The 25,544-nt window shown below is 49.1% G+C and overlaps 1 protein-coding gene across 1 annotated transcript in view; it reads right to left on the bottom strand.

Annotated features, from left to right (window-relative positions):
- szt2 (SZT2 subunit of KICSTOR complex) overlaps positions 1–25,544 on the bottom strand; it is a gene marked incomplete at its 5' end in the record, with an annotated part of 217,160 nt that overhangs the window by 134,746 nt on the left and 56,870 nt on the right. The window contains 6 exon segments of the mRNA XM_084308487.1: positions 7,548–7,686; positions 8,803–9,120; positions 9,261–9,327; positions 9,438–9,530; positions 23,215–23,440; positions 23,751–24,009. Of these exon segments, the coding sequence (XP_084164613.1) occupies positions 7,548–7,686; positions 8,803–9,120; positions 9,261–9,327; positions 9,438–9,530; positions 23,215–23,440; positions 23,751–24,009 (1,102 nt within the window).

Below are 25,544 nucleotides of genomic sequence, written 5' to 3'. Positions count from 1 at the left end.
CCGGGCCGACGCCCAGCGCGCCGCTGCCGGTGCCCAAAGAGAAACAGAGCGCGCCGCCGCCGACGCCCAGCGCGCCGCTGCCGGTGCCCAAAGAGACGCAGAGCGCGACAGACTACAGGCGCAACTAATAGAGCAGCTGATCAAAAGGACAACTCCCTCTCCCTCCGCCAGGGGCTCGAGGAACTCGTCGAGACAACAGTCAAGAGCAGCGTCACCGCAACGAGCAAGCGACCCTGAACTTGACCAACAGACCGAGTCTAGACCCCCCGCAGACCCCCTTCCCATACCGGTCCAAGCGAGACCCAGCTACAAGGAAGGAGCGGCATACACTGCGGAGAAGCTAAATAAACGATTACAGGATCTGAAAGATTTGATAGAGGAAGAAGAGGGAGAAGAGGAGAACCAAGCCCGACGACAGCACAGTACTCCACCGGACCAGGAGGTCCCATACAGTCCAGGCTATACCCCCGCGCCCAGGAGGTCTCTCCCCCAACGCTCGCCGATGTATCAGCCATCCACGGCGTCATACAACGCCACGCCGTCATTCCCAGACTTCGCCTATGAGAGTCGAGCACAGTACACGGAGCTCCGGATGTGCCTAGAGACAATGATGGTGGATGTCGCCGATGAACGCCACAAGTATGCAATATTACTGAAGCACCTGAAAGTACCGCGAGCGCACAATATAGCGCTAGCCTATGCTACCTCCTCGACCCCATACACAGCGGCCCTTGCAGCGCTGGATCAGAGATATGGACGTATATGGGATTACGTAATCCAGGAGATAAGGCATATTGACCGCCTACCCCCAGCCACAGACAATCGCTCACTAGACGACCTGTCAATCAAAGTGCAGTCCCTGGTGGGGATGCTGGGAGCGCAACGGGAGAAGGGCATGCATGAGCTATACGCCAACTCTAACGTTGAGAGGATTTTGGAGAAGCTGCCACCCGCAAGACAGGAGCGCTTTCGGCGGCAGAGGGACTACCGCGACCCCGACGGCCCCGAGCCATCCCTCCTTGATCTGGCCGACTTCCTGGCGAGAGAGGTCAGCAGCTTACGACTGGACACCTTCGGGCGGAGCACGCCAAGCTCCAGAGAGGGACCCAGGAGAATAAATGATGGAAGAAGATCGGTGACTGTCATGCACCAATCAGAGTCAGTACCGAGCAGTAAGAGTCACAGCACCCCCTCGAGAAAAGAGAAGTGGAAGATAGCGTGTCCCTACTGTGAGAAAGAACACTGGCTGTCACAATGTGACTCATTCACAAAGATGAATGCAGAAGAAGTGAGCCAATGGATAAAGTCCAACCGGCGCTGTTATCGATGTGCGCGGCCCCACATGGCAGCCGAATGCCGCCTAAAGAAAAGGTGCAGCCGGTGCGATGGAGCCCATCTAGATATACTACACGATAGTAACGGAAGACGGCCTATACCTGCACCACGGAGCGGCACCAAGGCAAGTGTCATGTACATTGACCCCGCCAGCAGCAACGGAGCTCAAGTGCTCTTAAAGGTAGTCCGTGTGACATTGAGCTACCAAGATAAAGTCATGGACACTTACGCCGTCCTTGATGACGGGTCAGAGAAGACCCTTCTGCTCGCCTCCGCTGCGACCCAGCTGGGACTGCGGGGGAGCAAGAACGAAATGACGATTCGGACAATAAGAAGAGATTTAAAGACGATAAAGGGCGAGAATGTCTCCTTCACCATCGCAGCCAACGGGCAGCCAGAGCGACGATACAAGATCACAAATGCTTTCACCAGCCAAGAAATAGGACTATCGCAGTACACCTACCCTGTCACCAAGTTGATGGATAAATATGTGCACCTGCGCCAATTACCTATCCCGCTCATAGACGGCGCTACCCCGACCCTGTTGATAGGCTCCGACCATGCAGAACTCATAGTCCCGATTGACCGGGTCCATACAGGCCCCCGAGGATGTCCTGCAGCAGTCGAGACCCGCCTAGGGTGGACCCTCCAAGGCCCCCTCGCTAAATCTCTCAACCGAACAGCAGCCACTAGCTGCTTCCACTCCAGAGCGACAGAAGGAGACACCACACTCCTGCAGCATGTCGAGAAGAAAACTGACTGGCGACGCCGAGCGCTGCTCCGCGCCTCTCTGATCAAAGACGGCTTTGATCTCCGGCAGCAGGCCAGCAGCGACCCCCCAGTATTGTTTGCACTACAGAAACACGTCACAGAGGACCCAGCAGCAGATGAAGAGGTCCAACACAGTGTGAAGAACAGTTTCTACGTGGACAACTGTTTACCAAGCGTCTCGACTCAAGAAGAAGCCGAGGCTCTCCTAATCAAGTTACGCGCCTCCCTAATCAAAGGCGGCTTTGATCTCAGGCAGTGGGCCAGCAGCGACCCGCAAGTATTGCGCAGCCTCTCCTCCGCGGACAAGGCTGCCAGCAGCGAGACCTGGATGGCGACAATCCCAGGAGAAGCCCAAGAAATGACACTAGGATTAGTCTGGCGCTTCAAAACAGACTCGCTCCACTATAGACACAAACCCTTGGCTCCAGAGCAAGGAAGGTCGGCGGCGATACCGACCACCAGACGGAGTGTGTACAGAACACTCGCCAGACAATATGACCCGTTGGGATGTATTCTACCTTACACCACCAGGGCAAAGATGATTGTACGAGCACTATGGGACAAGGACCAGGGCTGGGACGACCCAATACCCGCACACCTTGCCTTAACATGGAGAGAGTGGGAGACGGAACTCCGCTCACTCCCAGGCGTCAATATACGCCGCAGCTACTTCCCATCCACAGTGAGGCCAGAGACATGCGAGATTGAGCTACACGTCTTCAGCGACGCCTCCGAAGTAGCCTACGGATCAGTTGCCTATTTGCGTGCCCAAGAGATGGGAGGAAAGATACACACTGCTTTCATACTGGCCCGCTCAAGAATAGCCCCACGTAAGCAACAATCTATCCCACGTCTAGAGCTCTGCGCAGCCCTCGCAGGAGCGCATCTAGCCACGTTAATCCAACGTGAACTCACCATTCCGGTGCATAGAACAATCTTGTGGTCAGATTCCACGACAGTACTCACATGGATCAAATCTGATTCATGCAGATACAAAGTCTTCGTGGGAGTCAGAGTCACCGAGATTCAAGAATTAACAGAAGAAGCAAGCTGGAGGTATGTGGACACCAAACACAACCCAGCTGACGTCATCACCCGGGGAATGTCCCTGGATGACCTAACCCGTCGCAACATCTACAGTGACGGACCAGCATTCCTCAAGCTCCCGGAAGGAGATTGGCCTACGCCCACCCCGAGGGAAGCAAGTAACGAGGAGGCTGAGAACAAGAAGCCTATGTTCTGTGGACTGAGCACTGTCGCCTCCACAGACCCCAACATAGATGACTGCATTACCCTAGAGAGTGCGCAACAAAGAACATTCCTGCGGCACCACCCAGAGATTCAGTCCACCACTGAGAGTGACGCACATAATCTCATCAGAGTGGGTGGTCGCCTGCGGAGAGCCCCCGATCTACCAGATGACATTAAGCACCCGATCGTCTTGAACAGCCGACACAAGGTCACAGAGCTGACCATAAAGAAATACGACGAGGATGTACACCACGCAGGAGCAGAGAGAGTCTTCGCGGAGATCAGACGTCGTTATTGGATATTACAAGGGAGAGAAGCAGTACGGCGCTTCCAGCGAACCTGTCTAGACTGCCGTAAGTGGCGCGCGCAGCCCAGCATACCACGGATGGCTGACTTACCCCCCTGTCGCCTCCGAATCGGCGACAAGCCATTCCACTCCACAGGCATGGACTGCTTTGGCCCGTTATATATAAAGAGAGGAAGAGGCACCGAGAAGCGGTGGGGTATTGTATTCAAATGCATGACCACCAGAGCGATACATATCGAGCTCCTTCCGACCATGAGCACAGACTCATTCCTTATGGCCTTCCGGAGATTCACATCACGGAAAGGAAAACCGTCTACATTGTTGTCCGATCACGGGACCAACTTCAAAGGCGGAGAAAGAGAGCTGAGAGAGAGCTTCCAAGCTATGGGCCCAGAACTTAAGACCCACCTCGCTCCAGCCCAGATTGACTTCCAGTTTAATCCCCCGAACGCACCCCACTTCGGTGGAACCTGGGAACGAGAAGTACGTTCTATAAAGACAGCCCTGTACGCCGTACTCGGAGCCCAGACTGTGGCGGAGGAAGTCCTAATGACGGAGATCGAGGGAGTATTGAACTCAAAGCCCCTCGGTTACGTCTCCAGTGATGTAGCAGATGTCAACCCAGTCACCCCCAACACACTCCTAATGGGGCGGCTGGACCCCGCGCTACCCCAGACAATGTACAGGCCTGAAGAAGCGAACGGCCGAAGAATGTGGAGGTACAGCCAAGTACTAGCTGACAAGTTTTGGAGCAGCTTCCTACTTCACTACCTACCGTCTCTACAGACCCGCCAGAAGTGGGTAAAAGAGAGAGACAATTTGACAGAAGGAACAGTCGTCATGATTGTTGACCAGTCACTGCCCAGAGCTATGTGGCCGGCTGGCCGTGTAAGCAAAGTGATCACCGGTGCCGATGGCAAGGTCCGAGCAGCTGAAGTACTCGTCCAAGGGCGCACTTACACACGTCCCGTGGCGAGGCTAATGGAACTGCCCCGACTCCCAGATACTATCGATGATGACCATGACCCTATGACTTTGTGAGTTGACTGACCCTTACAGCGGACCTCGAGTGGTAGACAGTGCGGTTAATCTGTCTCTGCTTAGCTAATTAGGTGGGACTAATTAGGGGGCGGCTGTTGTGAAGGATCAGATTAAACCGAATATGTATATTTATTTATATATATATATTTAATTGTATTTGTATATCGTTTGATATCCCCTGTATATTCCTTGTACAATATGCATTGAATATCCCCGTTTCTACTAAACAGCCCATAATAGTTTCATTCTACCATTGGACGAGAACCTGGCGCCAGGTTGCCATACCCCTAGGTCCAAGTTCAATCGTGCCGCCTAACATGTCGAAGCAACCCCCGGTTCCGCGCAGTAATATGTCGGGCGAAATACGAATGGTACTATTTGTTCATAGCGCATATATATATGGCGCCAGTAAAGTAGAACTTTCTTTTTAGTCCAGTTCTTTACCCTCCAACAGAGTGACAGACGCAAAAGCCTCCCCACGACGCACGTGCGGTGTAGTAAGGCCTACTTGGCCCAGAATAGGCATTGAGATATCGTGTAGATTAATAGTTGAATGGTCATAGTTTGGCACCATACCGTCGAGTTGGACGTATTCTATTAAGCTAATAGTAGTCTATTTATGTATGGTGCATCGTTCGGTTAGAGTTCTACAGTTATCAGTACCCCCATCGTTCCTGACGTTATCTGGACGCTTAACCAGGCTGGTCAGACCCCTAGTGGTGATTGCATCCGAGGAGCTCCGGGCCAAGAGCGACTGGACCTGTATATTGGATTACTCTACCCAGACGACGGCGAGCCTTCCACGGCTTGGATTATGCTTTGTGTGCTTTGATTATTCCATGGATAAAGGCCAACACTGCTGAGTGTTGGAATTACCCCCCGGAGAGGACTCCAGGTGAGACGGCGCTCTACACGTGAGGTCGCCTCACGTCTCTCCGTTGTGGACCGGCAGATACCGTTCCACAGAGGGTCCAGCTGTATTCGTCTGCGGTCCGAGGTTCTGTGGGCACCGTGTCCAAGACTTTGGATTCTCCCAAGACACCGTCGGCCAGATGGGATACCGCCAGCGGCTTCTCTAACCCCCCCCATCTACTGTCTTACAACCAGCGGGACCCCCCCCCCCTTAGTGTATCCAGCTATAATCATTCAAGTACCATCGCTATCGTTTCCTAAATATTCCAGGTTGTATACTTACTCCCTGCGCAACCAGAGATTGGACATTCAATGTTGATTTACCTACGAATACTCATTTGCCATAAAAGTGCATATTCCATATTTCAAATCATAAATGTAATTAAGTGATCGTTGTATACACCCTTTGCTGTATTAAACCTTCGATTTGGTACATTTGTGTTGGTTCGTTTCATCAGGTGGGAAAGTGTTCATCATACTTATATCTTGTACTGGGTGGCCAGAAGTTAAAGTACATGAGGTAGTGGTATTAAATATCATATCTAACAATACAGTCAGGGAATTGTACCCCTCAGTTACAGTAGGCGATACTGCCACCTAGCAGGATTTGGCCGGCATTGCATTCTCGAGGTCTCAGAATGAGTCCCAATGATACACCAAGGTCCGTGAGACTGTATAGAATATTAAAATCGAATAAAAGAAAAAACTATGAAACGTTCGAAAACCCGACTTTTCTTGGGTTTTGGCGCTCAACCGTTGGCGAGACAACCAGACTTTTTACGTGATTGGTGCTGAAAGTGTTAATGTAAAGCAGCCTAGTCTGATGTATTCCTCTTAATGTAAAGCAGCCTAGTCTGATGTATTCCTCTTAACGTAATACGCCAACATTTTCCAAGATTATTCATGTATTGACAAGACAAATTAACACTTTGGTCGCCAGGCTTATATTCTTAATATACCATCCTCCGCCAGCTCTATTTGTCTATGGGGATGTTTACCTTCTTTGCAGGGCTATAACTTTTTAAATTGTATTGCTAAATTGACATTACTATGGCCCATTCAACGTCAAGTATCTATTGTTCAGGGTGTAGCAACGTTATACTTTTTCATTCACATATTCATACTAAAATACGGTCTAAAGTATAAGTATGTTTTTATTGTTTTCTGCAGCTTTCTCCAGAACGTGATTTATAGCCCCAAATGCATTATATTGATGATCAGATACAGTTTGATAGGAAAATGAGCGAGATAAAAAATTTCAAATGGACGTGCTTCTAGAAGTTACTACTGATCATCTGATGTTGACCGGATGGGGGGGGGGGGTCGTTTATAATTCCGTGGCCAACGTTAGATGATTCATCTAGTGTGGGTGATATGATCATTAGAGCAGTTAGTATCGAACACATTAAAAAATAACGCTGAATCTTACCGTAGCTTCCTCATAGCGTTGGGCAATGAGCGTGGAACAGAAATATTCCTATTATGGGATGTAGAAATATGCGATCCATTTCCAGGTTGTATAATAGTATATACGTCCAAATCATGTTGTTTATCGAGTTATTGGTAACGGATTGCTATCCGTTGTGTCTAGCTCGAGTCCTGGGACTATTACAGAGTGATCGGACCGAATTGAAATGAGCACCAGCTTCCATTTCCTGTTTCCGCTCTGGGCGATCTGCCGATCGGCCACCAGATGGCGCTCTTGAACCGTTGGAGAGTTGAGAGGGGATCAAGAGTAGATCTCAAGTCTCCGGGGGAGAAATATGATTTCGATCACAGATTTTTGAAATATTGATATCAAAGACGTGGTACGGCGTCTTTGGCAGAATGAGCATGGCGGGGAAAGACGTCCTACGGCGTTTTTGGCGACCATAGTGTTAAACATCGCTCACAGGAAAACTTTAATTTTTTTGTCCTACATTTTACTCGCCTATTATGGTGGAAATCCGATGCCATGACCTCGATATCCAGAGGCAACGTCAGGACAAAGATGTCCAAAGTGACGGAGAGCTCATTCAGATCCACCGACTCCAGGGCCTCTGCATTCTCCAGACACGTAATGACTTCTCCTGCAAATTACAAAACATTCATCAGCAGTGCAGCTTGACAAGAAGGCTACAGAATATGCCCATAAACTGTAGGTGCAAATCAAATCAAATCAAATCAAATGTATTTGTAAGGCCCGACAACACACGTTAATGTCCCCATGGGCCGGACACATCTTCTTTAAACAAGTCAAGAAGAAACATCACAATAAATCAAGAACAAAACAAAAAACACCATGAAATCCAAAATAAAATGTTAAATAAATAAATGCAACACTCCCAGACATACCCCACAATAAAAACAGTTTTTTTCGTTTGGTGCAGAAGTTCAGATACTCTTGATCTTCTAATTACCAATATCTAACCCTAACCCATTCAGAGCAAGATTCTTTTTTAGTATCGGCTAATACTAAGTTACAATCTGATCACTGAATGACACAGACGTACAACACTGGCTACAACACTGACACTGATGTGCCCCCGAGTCCCTCAGACAAAAAAGTCCAGAGAGGATGAACTGTTGGAACTAACGGATAAGTCACCATCCGTTTGCAAAGCTGTTGTTTCGGCAAACGCACGATTCCGTTACGATTCCGGCACTGTTCCCATTTATAAACAAACCAAAGGATGGTAATAGCATCCGTCTTATGTTCTCTCTTGCGGTGTGTGGGATCAGTGTGTGGGATCAGTGTGAGGGATCAGTGTGAGGGATCAGTGTGAGGGATCAGTGTGTGGGATCAGTGTGAGGGAGCAGTGTGAGGGATCAGTGTGAGGGAGCAGTGTGAGGGATCAGTGTGTGGGATCAGTGTGTGGGATCAGTGTGAGGGAGCAGTGTGAGGGATCAGTGTGTGGGATCAGTGTGAGGGAGCAGTGTGAGGGAGCAGTGTGTGGGATCAGTGTGAGGGATCAGTGTGAGGGAGCAGTGTGAGGGAGCAGTGTGAGGGAGCAGTGTGAGGGAGCAGTGTGAGGGAGCAGTGTGAGGGATCAGTGTGAGGGATCAGTGTGAGGGATCAGTGTGAGGGAGCAGTGTGAGGGAGCAGTGTGAGGGAGCAGTGTGAGGGAGCAGTGTGAGGGAGCAGTGTGAGGGAGCAGTGTGAGGGAGCAGTGTGAGGGATCAGGAGCAGTGTGCGCGAGGCTCACCGAGGCAGGTGGGCAGCGTGGTCATGGGCATGGAGCCGTGGCTGCTCTTCAGGTTGACCGAGCAGGTGAGGTGCACGAACAGCGGGGGCATCTCGGGCTGCGGCCCCTCGGCCCCCAGCAGGGAGTCCCCGTCCAGGATGCTGAAAGAGTCCTCGTCCTGGTTGACGGTGTTGGAGTCCGACAGAGACTGGTCGTCCCTCTCGTCGTCCTCGTCCTCCCCCCCTGTGCCTCCTTCTCCCGGGCCGCTGGAGCGCTCCTGGTACTCCACCTCCAGGTCGGTGTCGCTCTCGGTCACGATGCAGCAGCCGGACACGTTCTCTGTCCACGGGAGGAAAAATACAATCGGTCATGTGTCAGCTTCTAGTTGACTGTGTGTACATATGAGTTTTTATTTGTATATATTATGACTGTAAATGGATTCTCTTCTAGGTCTACTTCATGGTTCACCACAGCCTCACCGTCCTCAGCTGCTGCCTCCGACATCAGGTCCTCGCTGCGTCTCCTCTCCTCTCCATCGGAATCCTCCTGAAGCACAGAGACACATCACACACAGTGTTCAGACTGGTGATGATGATGCAGTGCTCAGGCTGATGATGCTACAATGATGTAACAACATACACAAATGTCCAACTCACCTCTTTCTTAGAGGACGGCGGGCAGTAGAAGAAGTAGTGTGGATTGGAGGGAACGGTCTTGAAATACTGCGCTCCAATCTCCATGAATTTGTCCTGTTGAACAGATGATGGGTCTATAAGGGTTCCGACTGAGGAGCCAGCCGTCATTACAGGCGACAATTATTACAGTCAAAGGTGTAAAACAGTTCTTACTCTTTATAACTAGTGAACACAACCTCTCAGGACAAGTCATTATAACTAGTGAACACGACCTCTCAGGACAAGTCATTATAACTAGTGAACACAACCTCTCAGGACAAGTCATTATAACTAGTGAACACAACCTCTCAGGGCGAGTCATTATAACTAGTGAACACGACCTCTCAGGACAAGTCATTATAACTAGTGAACACGACCTCTCAGGACAAGTCATTATAACTAGTGAACACAACCTCTCAGGGCGAGTCATTATAACTAGTGAACACGACCTCTCAGGGCGAGTCATTATAACTAGTGAACACGACCTCTCAGGACAAGTCATTATAACTAGTGAACACGACCTCTCAGGACAAGTCATTATAACTAGTGAACACGACCTCTCTCAGGACAAGTAATTTGCAGTGTTGTTGAGAAGGAGGAGGAGAGGAAGATGTAGAAATAAACAAAATATAAGGATTGGTTTAAAAATGAGCCATGTTATCATGCTCCATTGCCTACACCCTAGGCTCTGTTACCCATACTGTACGACTCTGAACTCTGTTGCCTATACTCATTTTATACCTACCAGCTGCTTTCACTGTCTACCCATATATATATATATATATGATAGCATGTACAACAGTGCTATATATACACTTATATATTTATATTACCGCATATATATACCCATATTTGTCTGAATATACCTTGCATATAACCCCTCATATACTTGCTTGTACACCTGCACATAACCCTTAGCTCTGTATGATAACATGTATTATAATGTCGTATATACCATATATATATATATATATATATATATATATATATACCTATCCTCACCTGTCTGTACTTACCTGCACATAGGCCATTACTATATCTATATCTGTAGTGTACATATCCTACTATTACTAGTTACGCTGCTGGCCACTACTAGTCATACTGTCTCTATTTTTATAATACAACTCTGTACATACATCTGATTAGCACTCCATTCAGTAGTACTCATTTATATATTTTATACCCAGTTTAATCACCTGTACATTGTATATTGCTGTTACACTTTACTGCTACATTTGCAATCTGGTTGGATGCCAACTTATTATTGTTGTACTGTACTTGTGCTGTATGATGACTGTTGTGAAGGGCCAGATTAAACCGAATATATATATTTATTTATATATATATATTTAATTGTATTTGTATATTCTCTAATATTCCCTGATATCCCTTGTATATTCCTTGTACAATATGCATTGAATATCCATTCTAGCCTACTGAACATCCCATAATAGTCTCCATTCTACTATTGGTCGAGACCTTGGTGCCAGGCTGCCATACCCCCCAGACCCAGTTCAAACGTACCGCTCAACGTGTACGAACAAGTCCTAGTTCCGCGTAGGAATCTGGCTACCGCACCACTAATGGGACTATTTGTTCATAGTGCGTATATATACTGCGCTACTAAAGTAGGACTTCCTTTTCAGTCCAGTTTCTTACCCTCCAATAGAGTCACAGACGTAAAGCCTCCCCGCGACGCCACGTGTGGGAGTAAGGCCAAGTTCGCCTACCATCGGTATTGAGACATCGTGTATATTAATATTTGAATAGTCATATTTGGCACTATATCGTCGAGTTGGACGTAGTCTATTAAGCTAATAATAGTCTGTTAATATATAGTGCTTCGTGCGGTGAGAATACTACCGTAGTCAGTACCCCATCGTTTCGGGCAGAGAACTGGCTGCTTATCCAGGGTGGTTGACCCCACGTGAAGCTGCACCCGAGGAGCCCCAGAGCCGACGAGCGAGTGGACCTGTATACCGGATTATTCTACCGACGACAGCCCGCCTTCCCCGGCACGGATTATGCTTTGTATACGTTGATTATTCCATGGATAAAGACCCCCGACACTGCCGTGTGTTGGAACCCCCCCCCCTGGAGAGGACGCAAGGTGAGGAGACGCTCTGCAAGACGAGGTCGCTTCACGTCTCTCCTCCGTGGACCGGAGGACGCCGGCCCACAAAGAGTCCACCTGCTTTCATCTGTGGTCCAAGGATCGCCGGCGCATTGAACGGCACTACAGTGGGTTCACCTGGGATACCCTTGGCCGGATGAGGCAGCCGGATTCTACCCCCCCCCCCCTTCCTACTCCTGTCGGCTTACAAGCGACCGGATTAACCCCCCCCCTAGTGTATCCAGCCTATAATCATTAAAGTATCATTGCTGTTATTCCTTAAACTATTCCAGGTCGTATATGTACCACCTGCGCCTTCAGAGATTGGACATTCTCTATTGATATACCGACGAATACTCTTGCCATAAAAGTGCATACTAATTCCCATTCATAAATGTGATTGATTTGATTAAGTGCTTGCTCTACACACCATCGCTGTGTAGAAATAAAGACCTATTTCTAATTCGTACATTTGTGTTGGATCCGTTTCATCTACGTGACAGTGTTCATCATAATATATTTATGCCGAGTACTGGGTGGCCGAATATTAAGTACAAAGGTAGTGGTAGTAAGTATCATATCTAGTAATACAGTCAGGGAATTGTACCCCTCAGTTACAATTGGTCCTTCGAGCCGGAGGGTAATTAGTGTAATATTAATATAGTGTTATTAATATTGAAATGGCCTATGATGAACACTCCACGAAACGATCCTCCTAACCAACGCCCGCAGCGCGAACGACGGCTCCCTCAGTACTTAGAGGCTTACGCTGTCAGTCAACAACCTAGTCTTCTACTAACAGTAAACGCGGTAAAACTAGAAAGTAAAAGTATGTCTAACCCCAACGCCCAGACTACCCCGACCATAGAGGCCCCTACGGGTTCTAATGTAACTGACCAAGTTCACAGTGGGGACCAGTGGGAACCAGACATGACTTCACACCCCGCCAGTACTGAAGAAGTAGTCCCCGATGAGTCCCGGGAGGAATACAACGCTACCGAGAGAGAACTCGGCACAGAAGAAGACGGGGAGAGCACCGTGGAGATAGAGCTCCAAGGCTCCGCAAGGAGTACCCCGAGGGAAGGCTCCCCTATACAACCGCCTTCCCCCAGCGAGGCAGAGAGGACCCTACAGCAGGCCTTCCTCATCAGCCTGAACGCTGCTGCTGAACGCGACCGACTGCAGATCCAGCAGCGGAGCGAAGAAGAGCATATACGTCTAGAAATAAGACGCATTCAGAGAGAAGAGAATGTGGCCCGAGACCGAGCAGACAGCCAGCGAGCAGCTGCTGGTGCTCTACGGGACGCAGAGCGCGACAGACAGCAAGCGCAACTAATAGAACAGCTGATCAGACGGACAACACCCTCTCCCTCCGCCAGAGGCTCCAGGAACTCGTCTAGACACACCTCCAGGGCGGCATCCCCTAGCCGAGTAAACAACCCTGAACTTGACCAACAGACGAGGTCTATACCCCCCACAGACCACCTCCCCCCACCGGTCCAAGCGAGACCTAGCAACCGGGAAGGAGCAGCATATCCTGTGGAGAGGCTAACCCAGAGACTACAAGCACTGGATGACCTAACTGAAGACGAGGAGGAGGAGAGCCACGCCCGACGACAGCACAACCCACAAGGATATGTGAATCAACTCAGACTACCATTGACCTCATACTGACCTCTGACAAGTCCAAGATCTCCAGTAAAGGGGTTATAGCATGCGGGTTAAGTGATCATTACATGATATTCTGTACCCGCAAAAAGCTAAAACTAAAGGCTGGCTGTCACAAAACAGTCACATCTAGAGACCTCAAAACCTACTCTAGCGAGGCCTTTAACCTTGAACTGGAGAGTCTGGACTGGTCAGATGAACTCAATGGTACACTGGTTGAAGAAACTTGGCTTGGCTTCAAAACCAAATTTTCATCAATACTAAACAAAATGGCCCCCCTAAGAACCACCAGGGTAAAAAATCGCGCTGAGCCATGGATGCACACTGAAATACTGACCGCTATGAAAGCCAGAGACAAAAAATGCTCTGAGTTTCGTAAAAGTCAGTCAAAGCTTACCAAAAGCACGAGCAGTGAACTCCAAGACCACGTGACTGAACTCAAACTAGAAAGAAACAGACTAAGAAATGACGTAAACTCCATGATCAAAACTGCAAAAAAAAATTTCATCAATGACAAAACCGAGGAAAACAAAAATAAACCACGTGAACTTTGGAAATTACTCAACAATCAACTAGGCTGCAGTAAAAAACTCAAAACCAGGTTCTCAAACATAAACATAAAGACGGACAACACGCTCATCACAGACAAGCTGGATGTAGCCAATTACTTAAACACTTTCTTCACAAACATAGCCACAACACTGGTAAACAAACTACCCTCCCACTCAGGGCAGTATGGGGTAGAACACATAGTAGCATACTACATGAACCTAGGCGTCCACAAAGACGACTTCAAACTGGAAATAGTAACTACAGATGAGGTACTCAAAAAACTGAGCGCCCTCCAACCAAACAAGGCCACTGGCCATGACAACATCCCCTCCAAATTCCTCAGAGACTCAGCAGCAGCCATCACCCCAGTCATCACACACATAATAAACCTCTCCATAAAACAGGGACACGTCCCCAAGGACTTCAAAATTGCGAGAGTAACACCCCTGCACAAAAAGGGCAGCAAATTAGACCCGGGTAACTACCGCCCTGTTTCTATCCTTACATCCATCTCGAAAGTCATGGAAAAAATAGTATACGAACAGATCGAAAAATACCTCGCGGAAAAAAATCTAATCTACGAATTCCAATCTGGCTTCAGAACATCCCACTCCACTGACACATGCCTTCTCTACTTGAACGACCACATCAAACAAGAGGTGGACGCGGGCAAATACTGCGGCATGGTCATGCTGGACCTACAAAAGGCCTTCGACACTGTCAATCACACCATTCTGATTGACAAGCTAAAAGCAATTGGTTTTGATAGTTTATCAGTGAGCTGGATACAATCCTACCTGGAGGGGAGGGAACAGATGGTGGAAGTAAACGGTACCCTATCCCCCCCCCTCACAGTGAGCTGTGGTGTTCCACAAGGAAGCATACTAGGACCGCTACTATTCCTAATTTATGCAAATGACATGTCGTCAGCTTGTGACTGCAACTTGTTCCTGTTTGCGGACGACTCAGCCCTGCTGGTCTCTGACAAGAACAAGTTACAGGTTGAAAAAGCCCTCAGCTCGGAACTAGGCAAAATCTGCATATGGCTCGCCGACAACAAACTATCATTACACATGGGCAAAACAGAGTCCATTCTCTTCGGTTCAAATAACAAACTCAGCAAGACTGACGACTTCTCGGTTACAGTGGGTGACAATATTGTCACAAGGAAAGATGAAATTACCTACCTGGGTTCCATCCTAGAGGCTAATCTTTCCTGTGACAAAATGGCATCCAATGTAATAAAAAAAGTCAACCAACGAACGCGATTCTTGTACCGGATCTCCTCTCTGGTAAACAAGAATACCCTGAAGACTCTAGCAGGAGCACTCATTCAAGGGTACTACGACTATGCTTGCACCTCATGGTACCAAAGCACCTCAAAGGCACTAAAAAACAAATTACAAACATCTCAAAACAAGCTAGTCAGACTACTACTTGACCTGACTCCTAGAACCCACCTCACCCCTGCCCACTTTGACAACCTAGGATGGCTTAGAGTAGACGACAGAGTACAGCAACTTGCAATGGGCCTGGTCTACAAGATACACTACGCGACCAAGGTACCCATGTACATGTCAAAATACTTCCCAAAGGTCAGTGAATACCACGATCACAACACCAGAGGGAGCTCCACAAATCATGTAAAACCCAGATTCGGCTCAAACAAGGGACTAAACACGTTTCGCAATTATGCCACATCAATGTGGAACGCCCTGCCTAAAGCTGTAAAGGAATGTGAATCACTACCCACCTTCAAAAACACTCTCAAAAAACACCTACGTGAGACTGCAATTCGAAACTGGCCCCTACAAATGTCCTAACCTAGTTGTACAGTAAATGACCAAGTAAGGCTTTGTCAACATTCCAATGTACAGTGTAAAATGTGTGTGTGTCCCCTACCCAACCCCCCCCCCCCCCCCCCCCCACCTCCAATGTACAGCCCTCACCCAACCCACCCAACCCCACCCCACCAACCTCCTCCAATGTACAGTTTCTACGCCAAATGTATATACACTCCTTTTCTGGACACTTTTGTATCACAAACAGTACTGTATTTGCAAATCTGATATGTCATAAATGTATAGATGTAGCAGTACTGTCTATCTGTATGTCATGTATGTCATATATGTTATGATGAATTGAAAATGGGGGACCCTGGTGGAAACAAGACGAAAGTCTTTCTCTGGTCTGCATCCCCTTAACAATTGTATGTATTGAGATGTACTGTACTGTACCCATTCTGCAATCTGTTAATAAACTTTTCAATCAATCAATCAAAACAGTACTCCTGGTCCGGTACAGCCCAGGCTATACTCCCGCGGAGCTGCGCTACAGACCCCCGACTCTATACCCGGGTGAGCACGACGCACGACCCGCACAGAGGAACAGCACCTGGACAAGCGGGCCATGGTACACTGCCGGTACCAGCCCATACCAAGGAGCGGGAGGAGACTCGCCTAGGAGGCCTCTCCCCCAACGCTCGCCGATGTATCCACAGTCAGCGTCATACATTGGCACGCCTATGGTACCCGACTTCACCCAAGAGAACCGGGCCCAGTATACAGAACTCCGCATGTGTCTGGAGACCATGTTGGCGGATGTATTGGATGAACGCCATAAATACGCCATCCTCCTGAAGCACTTAAAGGTACCCCGCGCACATAATATAGCGCTCGCCTACGCGACTTCCACCACCCCATACACAGCAGCGCTGGTAGCATTGGACCAGAGGTATGGGCGCATATGGGATTACGTGATCCAGGAGATCCGACACATCGACCGCTTACCCCCAGCAATAGACAATCGAGCACTGGACGACCTGTCCATCAGAGTGCAGTCCCTGGTAGGGATGTTGGGAGCGCAGAGAGAGAAGGGGAGGCATGAACTTTACGCCAACTCAAATGTGGAAAGGATCTTGGAGAAGCTGCCGCCCGCTCGACAGGAGCGTTTTAGGCGACAGAGAGACCACCGAGACCCGAATGGCCCCGAACCGAACCTCCTCGATCTAGCGGACTTCCTGGCGAGAGAAGTCAGCAGCCTACGGCTAGATACATTCGGACGGAGCACCCCTGGCTCCAGAGAAGGAACCAGACGACTAAATGATGGAAGAAGATCGGTGACTGTGATGCACCAATCGGAGTCAGTACCGAGCAGCAGGAGCCACAGTACCCCCTCCAGAACGGAGAAGTGGAAGATAGTGTGCCCCTACTGTGAGAAAGAACACTGGCTAGCGCAATGTGACTCCTTCCCCAAGCTGAACGCGGAGGAAGCAAGTCAATGGATAAAGTCCAACAAGCGCTGTTTTCGCTGTGCGCGCTCACACATGGCAGCCGAATGCCGCTTAAAGAAAAGGTGCACCAAGTGCGATGGAGCCCATCTGGACATACTTCACGACAGTAACAGACGGCGCCCTTCACCCGCACCATCCAGCAGCAAAGCGAGCGTCATGTACATCGATCCCGCCAGCAGCAGTGGAGCCCGAGTACTCCTAAAAGTAGTGCGTGTGACACTAAGCTACCAGAATAAAGTCCTGGACACTTACGCCGTCCTCGATGACGGGTCAGAGAAGACCCTGCTGCTCGCCTCCGCTGCGGCCCAGCTAGGGCTGCGGGGAAGCGAAACCCAAATGACAATTCGGACAATAAGACGAGATTTGAAGACGATAAAGGGCGAGAATGTCTCATTCTCTATCGCAGCAAGCAGCCAGCCTGAGCGACGGTACCAGATTACAGACGCTTTCACCAGCCAAGAAATAGGACTGTCGCGGTACACATACCCCGTCGCCAAGCTGATGGAGAAATATGCACATCTGCGCAAGTTACCGATCCCGCTCATAGACAATGCTATGCCGACCCTGTTGATAGGCTCCGACCATGCAGACCTCATTGTCCCGATAGACCGGGTTCATACCGGACCCCGAGGCTGTCCTGCAGCAGTCGAGACCCGTTTGGGATGGACTCTCCAAGGCCCGCTCGCCAAATCTCTCAACCGAAGTACAGCCACTAGATGTCTCCACTCCCGAGTCACGGAGGGAGAAACCGCACTCCTGCAACACGTAGAGCGGCTATGGACCTTGGAACAAATGCCCTTTAAGAACGGAAAGAAAGACATTCGCTCTAAAGATGACATTTACGCCATTCACCTCCTCGAGACAGGGACCAAGAGAGTCCCGGTCAACGGCGTGTTGAGATACGCCACGCCACTCCTGCGGCGAGAAGGAATGCCTACTTTCCACGCCAAGACAGACGCCACAGAACGGTACCTGCTGAACACGGAGCGGCGCTTAGCCAAGAACCCCGCCCAAGAGAGTGTATACCGCGCTGAGATTGAGAAGCTCATCACAGCGGGACACGTCACAAAGATGGACATTAAGGAGGCTGACCAGACCACTGAATCGTGGTACGTGCCTCACCACAAGGTCCATCACAACGGTAAAGACCGCATAGTATTTAACTGCAGCTACCAGATCGGATCCCAAAATCTGAATAAAGAGTTACTGCCCGGTCCCACACTCGGCCCCTCCCTACTCGGCGTTCTACTCCGCTTCCGCCAGGAAAAGGTGGCCATCAGCGGGGACATTAAAGGAATGTTCCTGCACGTGAGATTAGTAGAGGAGGACAAGCCCCTGTTACGGTTCCTATGGAGAGAGAAGCCAGGAGATGAGCACCCAGCCATCTACCAATGGGAAGTCCTCCCCTTCGGAACGACGTGCAGCCCCTGCTGTGCTACATTTGCACTACAGAAACATGTAGCAGAGGACCCAGCAGCGGACGAAGAGGTCCGACACAGCGTAAAGAACAGCTTCTACGTAGACAACTGTCTACAAAGCCTTTCAACCCAGGAAGAAGCCGAGGCTCTCCTGATTAAACTCCGCGCCTCATTGATCAAAGGCGGCTTTGATCTCAGGCAGTGGGCCAGCAGCGATCCGCAAGTACTGCGCAGCCTCTCCTCCGAGGACAAGGCAGCCAGCAGCGAGACCTGGATGGCTACAATCCCGGGAGAAGCCCAGGAGATGACCCTGGGATTGGTGTGGCGATTCAAAACAGATTCGCTTCACTACAGACACAAGCCCCTGACTACGGAGCAGGGAAGGCCGGCGGCGGCGCCAACCACCAGACGGAGTGTGTACACAACACTCGCCCGACAATATGACCCGCTAGGATGTATTCTACCGTACACCACCAGGGCAAAAATGATTGTACGAGCATTGTGGGACAAGGACCAGGGCTGGGACGACCCCATTCCCGCACACCTTGCATCCACCTGGAGAGAGTGGGAGATGGAGCTCCACTCACTCCCAGGCGTTAATATGCGCCGAAGCTACTTCCCACCCACGGTGAGGCCAGAGACATGTAAAATGGACTTACACGTCTTCAGTGACGCCTCAGAGGTCGCATACGGATCAGTAGCCTACTTGCGGGCCCAAGAAAGGGGGGGAGAGATCTACACAGCATTTGTCCTCGCCCGCTCGAGAATAGCCCCACGCAAGCAACAATCTATCCCACGTCTAGAGCTCTGCGCAGCCCTAGCCGGAGCGCACCTAGCCACGCTCATCCAACGTGAGCTCACCATACCGGTGTCTAGAACAATCCTGTGGTCAGATTCCACGACAGTACTCGCCTGGATCAAATCGGACTCATGCAAGTACAAAGTCTTCGTGGGAGTCAGAGTCACCGAGATTCAAGACTTAACCGAAGAGTTAACCGGAGAAACAGAGTGGCGCTACGTTGATACAAAACAGAACCCAGCTGACGTCATCACCCGGGGGATGCCCCTGGATGACCTCACCCGTCGCAATGTCTACAGTGACGGCCCCGCATTCCTAAGACTCCCGGAAGGACAGTGGCCCAGGCCTATCCCGAGGGAAGCAAGTCCAGAGGAGGTGGAAAATAAGAAGTCTGTGTTCTGTGGATTGAGCACCGTAGCCTCCACCGACCCTAACATAGACGATTGCACGTCCATAGAGAGTGCACAACAAAGAACATTCCTGCGGTACCACCCGGAGTGCAAGTCCCCCGCTGATATGTCAGCAGCTAACTACGAGGAAGCAGAATTGCTTCTACTGCAGCGAGCCCAGAGAGACTCGTTCCCCGATGAATTGGCCTGTCTACAGGGAGGAAAGCCCGTCCCATCCGACAGCAGATTAATTCATCTGGCCCCCGAGAGCGACGCTCATACCCTCATCAGAGTGGGTGGCCGCCTACGCAGAGCCCCCAATCTACCGGATGACATTAAATACCCGATCGTATTGAACAGCCGACACAAGGTCACAGAGCTGATTATAAAGAAATACGATGAGGATGTACATCACGCAGGAGCAGAAAGAGTCTTCGCGGAAATCAGACGTTGTTACTGGATCCTACAAGGAAGAGAGGCGGTACGACGCTTCCAGCGAACATGTCTAGACTGCCGCAAGTGGCGCGCGCAGCCCAGCATACCAAGGATGGCTGACCTTCCTCCATGTCGCCTCCGAATCGGTGACAAGCCATTCCACTCAACGGGTATGGACTGCTTTGGCCCGCTGCACATAAAGAAAGGAAGAGGAACCGAGAAGCGGTGGGGTATTGTATTCAAATGCATGACCACCAGAGCGATACACATCGAGCTTCTCCCGACCATGAGCACAGACTCATTCCTTATGGCCTTCCGTAGATTCACATCACGGAAAGGAAGACCGTCTACCCTATTGTCCGATCATGGGACAAACTTCAAAGGCGGCGAAAGAGAGCTGAGAGAGAGCTTCCAAGCTATGGGCCCAGAACTTAAGACCCACCTCGCTCCAGCACAGGTTGATTTCCAATTCAACCCCCCAAACGCACCCCACTTCGGTGGCACTTGGGAACGAGAAGTGCGCTCCATAAAGACAGCCCTGTACGCAGTACTTGGGGCCCAGACTGTGGCGGAAGAAGTCCTAATGACAGTCCTCACGGAGATTGAGGGAGTACTTAACTCGAAGCCCCTCGGATATGTCTCCAGTGATGTGGCGGATATCGACCCAGTTACCCCCAACACACTCCTGATGGGGCGGCTAGATCCTGCATGACCCCAGACAATGTACCGGCCTGAAGAAGTGAACGGCCGACGAATGTGGAGGTACAGCCAAGTATTAGCCGACAAGTTTTGGAGCAGTTTCCTACTGCACTACCTACCGTCTCTACAGACCCGCCAGAAGTGGGTAAAGGAGAGAGACAATTTGACAGAAGGAACAGTCGTCATGATTATTGATCAATCACTGCCCAGAGCTATGTGGCCGGCCGGCCGCGTAAGCAAAGTGATCACCGGTGCCGACGGCAAGGTCCGAGCAGCTGAAGTGCTTGTCCAGGGTCGCACTTACACCCGTCCCGTGGCGAGGCTCATAGAACTGCCCCGACTCCCAGACACAATCGATGATGACCATGACCCTATAACCCTATGACTTTGTGAAGTTGACTGACCCTACAGCAAACCCTTATGTGTAAATAGACAACGCGATTAATCTGTCTCTGTTTAACTGATTAGGTCTGGGACCAATCAGGGGGTGGCTGTTGTGAAGGGCCAGATTAAACCGAATATATATATTTATTTATATATATATATTTAATTGTATTTGTATATTCTCTAATATTCCCTGATATCCCTTGTATATTCCTTGTACAATATGCATTGAATATCCATTCTAGCCTACTGAACATCCCATAATAGTCTCCATTCTACTATTGGTCGAGACCTTGGTGCCAGGCTGCCATACCCCCCAGACCCAGTTCAAACGTACCGCTCAACGTGTACGAACAAGTCCTAGTTCCGTGTAGGAATCTGGCTACCGCACCACTAATGGGACTATTTGTTCATAGTGCGTATATATACTGCGCTACTAAAGTAGGACTTCCTTTTCAGTCCAGTTTCTTACCCTCCAATAGAGTCACAGACGTAAAGCCTCCCCGCGACGCCACGTGTGGGAGTAAGGCCAAGTTCGGCTTACCATCGGTATTGAGACATCGTGTATATTAATATTTGAATAGTCATATTTGGCACTATATCGTCGAGTTGGACGTAGTCTATTAAGCTAATAATAGTCTGTTAATATATAGTGCTTCGTGCGGTGAGAATACTACCGTAGTCAGTACCCCATCGTTTCGGGCAGAGAACTGGCTGCTTATCCAGGGTGGTTGACCCCACGTGAAGCTGCACCCGAGGAGCCCCAGAGCCGACGAGCGAGTGGACCTGTATACCGGATTATTCTACCGACGACAGCCCGCCTTCCCCGGCACGGATTATGCTTTGTATACGTTGATTATTCCATGGATAAAGACCCCCGACACTGCCGTGTGTTGGAACCCCCCCCCCTGGAGAGGACGCAAGGTGAGGAGACGCTCTGCAAGACGAGGTCGCTTCACGTCTCTCCTCCGTGGACCGGAGGACGCCGGCCCACAAAGAGTCCACCTGCTTTCATCTGTGGTCCAAGGATCGCCGGCGCATTGAACGGCACTACAGTGGGTTCACCTGGGATACCCTTGGCCGGATGAGGCAGCCGGATTATACCCCCCCCCCCCCCCCTTCCTACTCCTGTCGGCTTACAAGCGACCGGATTAACCCCCCCCCTAGTGTATCCAGCCTATAATCATTAAAGTATCATTGCTGTTATTCCTTAAACTATTCCAGGTCGTATATGTACCACCTGCGCCTTCAGAGATTGGACATTCTCTATTGATATACCGACGAATACTCTTGCCATAAAAGTGCATACTAATTCCCATTCATAAATGTGATTGATTTGATTAAGTGCTTGCTCTACACACCATCGCTGTGTAGAAATAAAGACCTATTTCTAATTCGTACATTTGTGTTGGATCCGTTTCATCTACGTGACAGTGTTCATCATAATATATTTATGCCGAGTACTGGGTGGCCGAATATTAAGTACAAAGGTAGTGGTAGTAAGTATCATATCTAGTAATACAGTCAGGGAATTGTACCCCTCAGTTACAATGACAATACATTTGAATCTAATCAAATCCAGCTAGCCAAGAAGCTATCATTTACAAGCTTTAAAGTTACATGGTAAATGGTGCATTTTTATATAGCAGCTTTTATCCAAAGGGCTTTAAAAAATGTTGTTGCTCACATTCACCCATTCACTCACACACCGACGGCGGAGGTGACCATGCAAGGTGCCAACCTGCTCATCGGGAGCAATTAGGGGTTAAGTGTCTTGCTCAAGGAAATTTTTACACACTGACCGGGAGGAGCGGGAATCGAACCAGGAACCTTGCGATTACCAGACGACCACTCTACCTCCTGAGCCACTGTCGCCGTATAGCTAGTGTTTTTATTTATGTTTGAACATCTTTTCATCTGGTTTCATGTGATCTTCCCATCACCTTCACACACATTTGAAATAATGTTCCATGTTTCCGGAAGCAATCCATATGCTCAACAGTACGGTACCTGTATGATCTTGTGCAGATCAGGATACACCTCACACTTCTGTTGCATCTGAAGTAACGACAGAGGGAACACTGGGATCTTCACAGCCGCGGGCTGGTCCGGGATCAGGGGAGACAGAGGGAACACTGGGATCTTCACAGCCTTGGGCTGGTCCGGGATCAGGGGAGGCATGGAGGCAGAAGACTTGCCTCTGGACTCCACTTCACTGACGTCCTCCATCTCAATGCTGCCAAGTCAACACAGCGCTGGTTGGTCGGGTTTGATCAACACACAAGTTCAGCTATTTTGCTATTTTCTCATCTACATAATTTCATTGAGCTGTAATTAACACAATTAACACAACCCCGATGACATCACCGGTGGCCATATTCAAACCAAATTTACTCTCAATAACTGTCAAACTAAATTAATGTGTGCAAAACTGGATGGAGTTTGGATGTGTTTGAAATGATGTGCAAAATAAATCAACGTTGTTTTTTGGTTGCAGTGTCCCTTTAAATTCCCTTGCTGTCCCTGCACACGTGAACGAGTCCTACCTGGATGAAGAGGCTACCAAGCCCTCCTCTTCAGCTTCTCCGATGACAAAGGTGGGGGGGGCGCCGGGTGGCCCTCGGACCCCCCCCCTGCCGCCGCCCGCCGCCTCGCCACGCTCCCGGAACACCCGGACGTGACCGCAGAGTGTCTGCAGGAAGGAAGTGATGTCGATCTCCTGGAGGGACTCCTCGCAGTAGTCCATGGCCGTCAGGACGTCCTGTGAACTGATGCTGTAGGTCTGCTGCAGGCTCCGGTACACGCCTGACAGAGCAGAGCAACACCACTGGCTATCAGGATATTATCAGGCTAAGTAGGGTATAAGGATGTGAGACCCCGCCCCCATCACTAAAAACAAATCAGAAATCAAAGCAACTTTATTTTCTATCTTTATAAAAAAAATATATAAGGATGTAGTTTCTTTAGAATGGAGAAAGAAATGTATTATATCTCGATAATTTCCTGTCCATTGAACTCCGACTAGGGATGGGTACCTTTCACATTTGAACAGATACCGGTACCGGTACCTGTGAATCGATACCGGTACCCAACGGTACCTTTTTTCGGTACTTTAGTCTCAAGAAATTTAATTTACCTACCTCAGTCGTAAAAAAAATCAAAACTTCAAATAACTACAATTTCGACAGTTTTCGGCTTGTCATTGCTCCGACTGCTTTGTTGTTGAATCAAGTCAAATCCTAGGTAAGCATATATTGTGCGTGTGAACGTTGACAAAAAAAAAAAAAATTAAAAAAATTAAAAAAAAAAATAATAATTTTTTTTTATTATTATTATTATTATTATAATTTTTTTTGGTTTCTCACTTGATTCGATACTCGGTAGTACCGACGTGTTTCGGTTCGGTACCTCAAAAGTACCGAATTCGGTACCTATCCCTAACTCCGACTGATGGTCTAAGTCTATAAATCAGTTTAAATAAAGATAGAACTATACCTGGTATCAGGCAAGAAGATACTGTAGATACCAATTTCCTCTCTGTGGGTTCAGTAGAAAGCTGGCTAGCTTAGAACAAATTAATGGAAGCGGATACGGACCAGCTAGCCTAGCTCTTGGCCAAAAATACCTCTCCCAGAGTTTTAAGCTAGGCTAGTGGTCCTTATCGACTTCCATTCATTTGTGCTAGCTTGCAGCCGGATAGCTTGCCAGATTTCCCTCGGGATGAATAAAGAATTTCTATTCTATTCTATTTCTACTGAACGCACAGTCAGGAAATTTGTATCCGTCTTGCCTGACTCTGCATGGTAAGCACATGTTGGCATGTTCCTTTAAAAAAGTGTCACACTGAAAACCAGAATCGGCTATTTAAAATATTGATTACTTTTGCAAAAATGCTGTTTTAATATACTGCAACCCGTTTGTTTCCATCAAAGAGAGGAAGAATATACACAAAAAATAAACGCTGCCTTGACTGGCTCCGTAAGACAGTAGCGTGAATGTAAATCCATCATCTTGTCAGATGTGTGTGTGTTGTGTGTGTGTGTGTGTGGGGGGGGGCACTAAGTCATTTAGTTAATCTCTCTGACTGACATTTACAGATGCTTTTGCCATAGAGCACAAAAAGGGCAATCCTGGGCAGACAGCTTAAAGACGTCTTTAATTTATTCTTGCCACGGGGCAGACGCTGTGAGAGATGGAGCCGTTACTCTGCCAAGCCTGTGGAGCGAGCTGGGTGCTACCTCCACCCCCCACCCCCACCCTGTATACTCCCTCTGCGTACTGGCAATCTCATTTCCCCTGTAGTGCTGTAAAACGGTGTAAATTACAGCAGGGAACATCTA

This window comes from Notolepis coatsorum (assembly GCF_963971535.1).
Source record: "Notolepis coatsorum genome assembly, chromosome: 2".
In the NCBI taxonomy this organism is placed as follows: domain Eukaryota; kingdom Metazoa; phylum Chordata; class Actinopteri; order Aulopiformes; family Paralepididae; genus Notolepis; species Notolepis coatsorum.
Note: the sequence above shows the minus strand (reverse complement) of the source record. Positions and strands in the feature narration are given on the sequence as shown.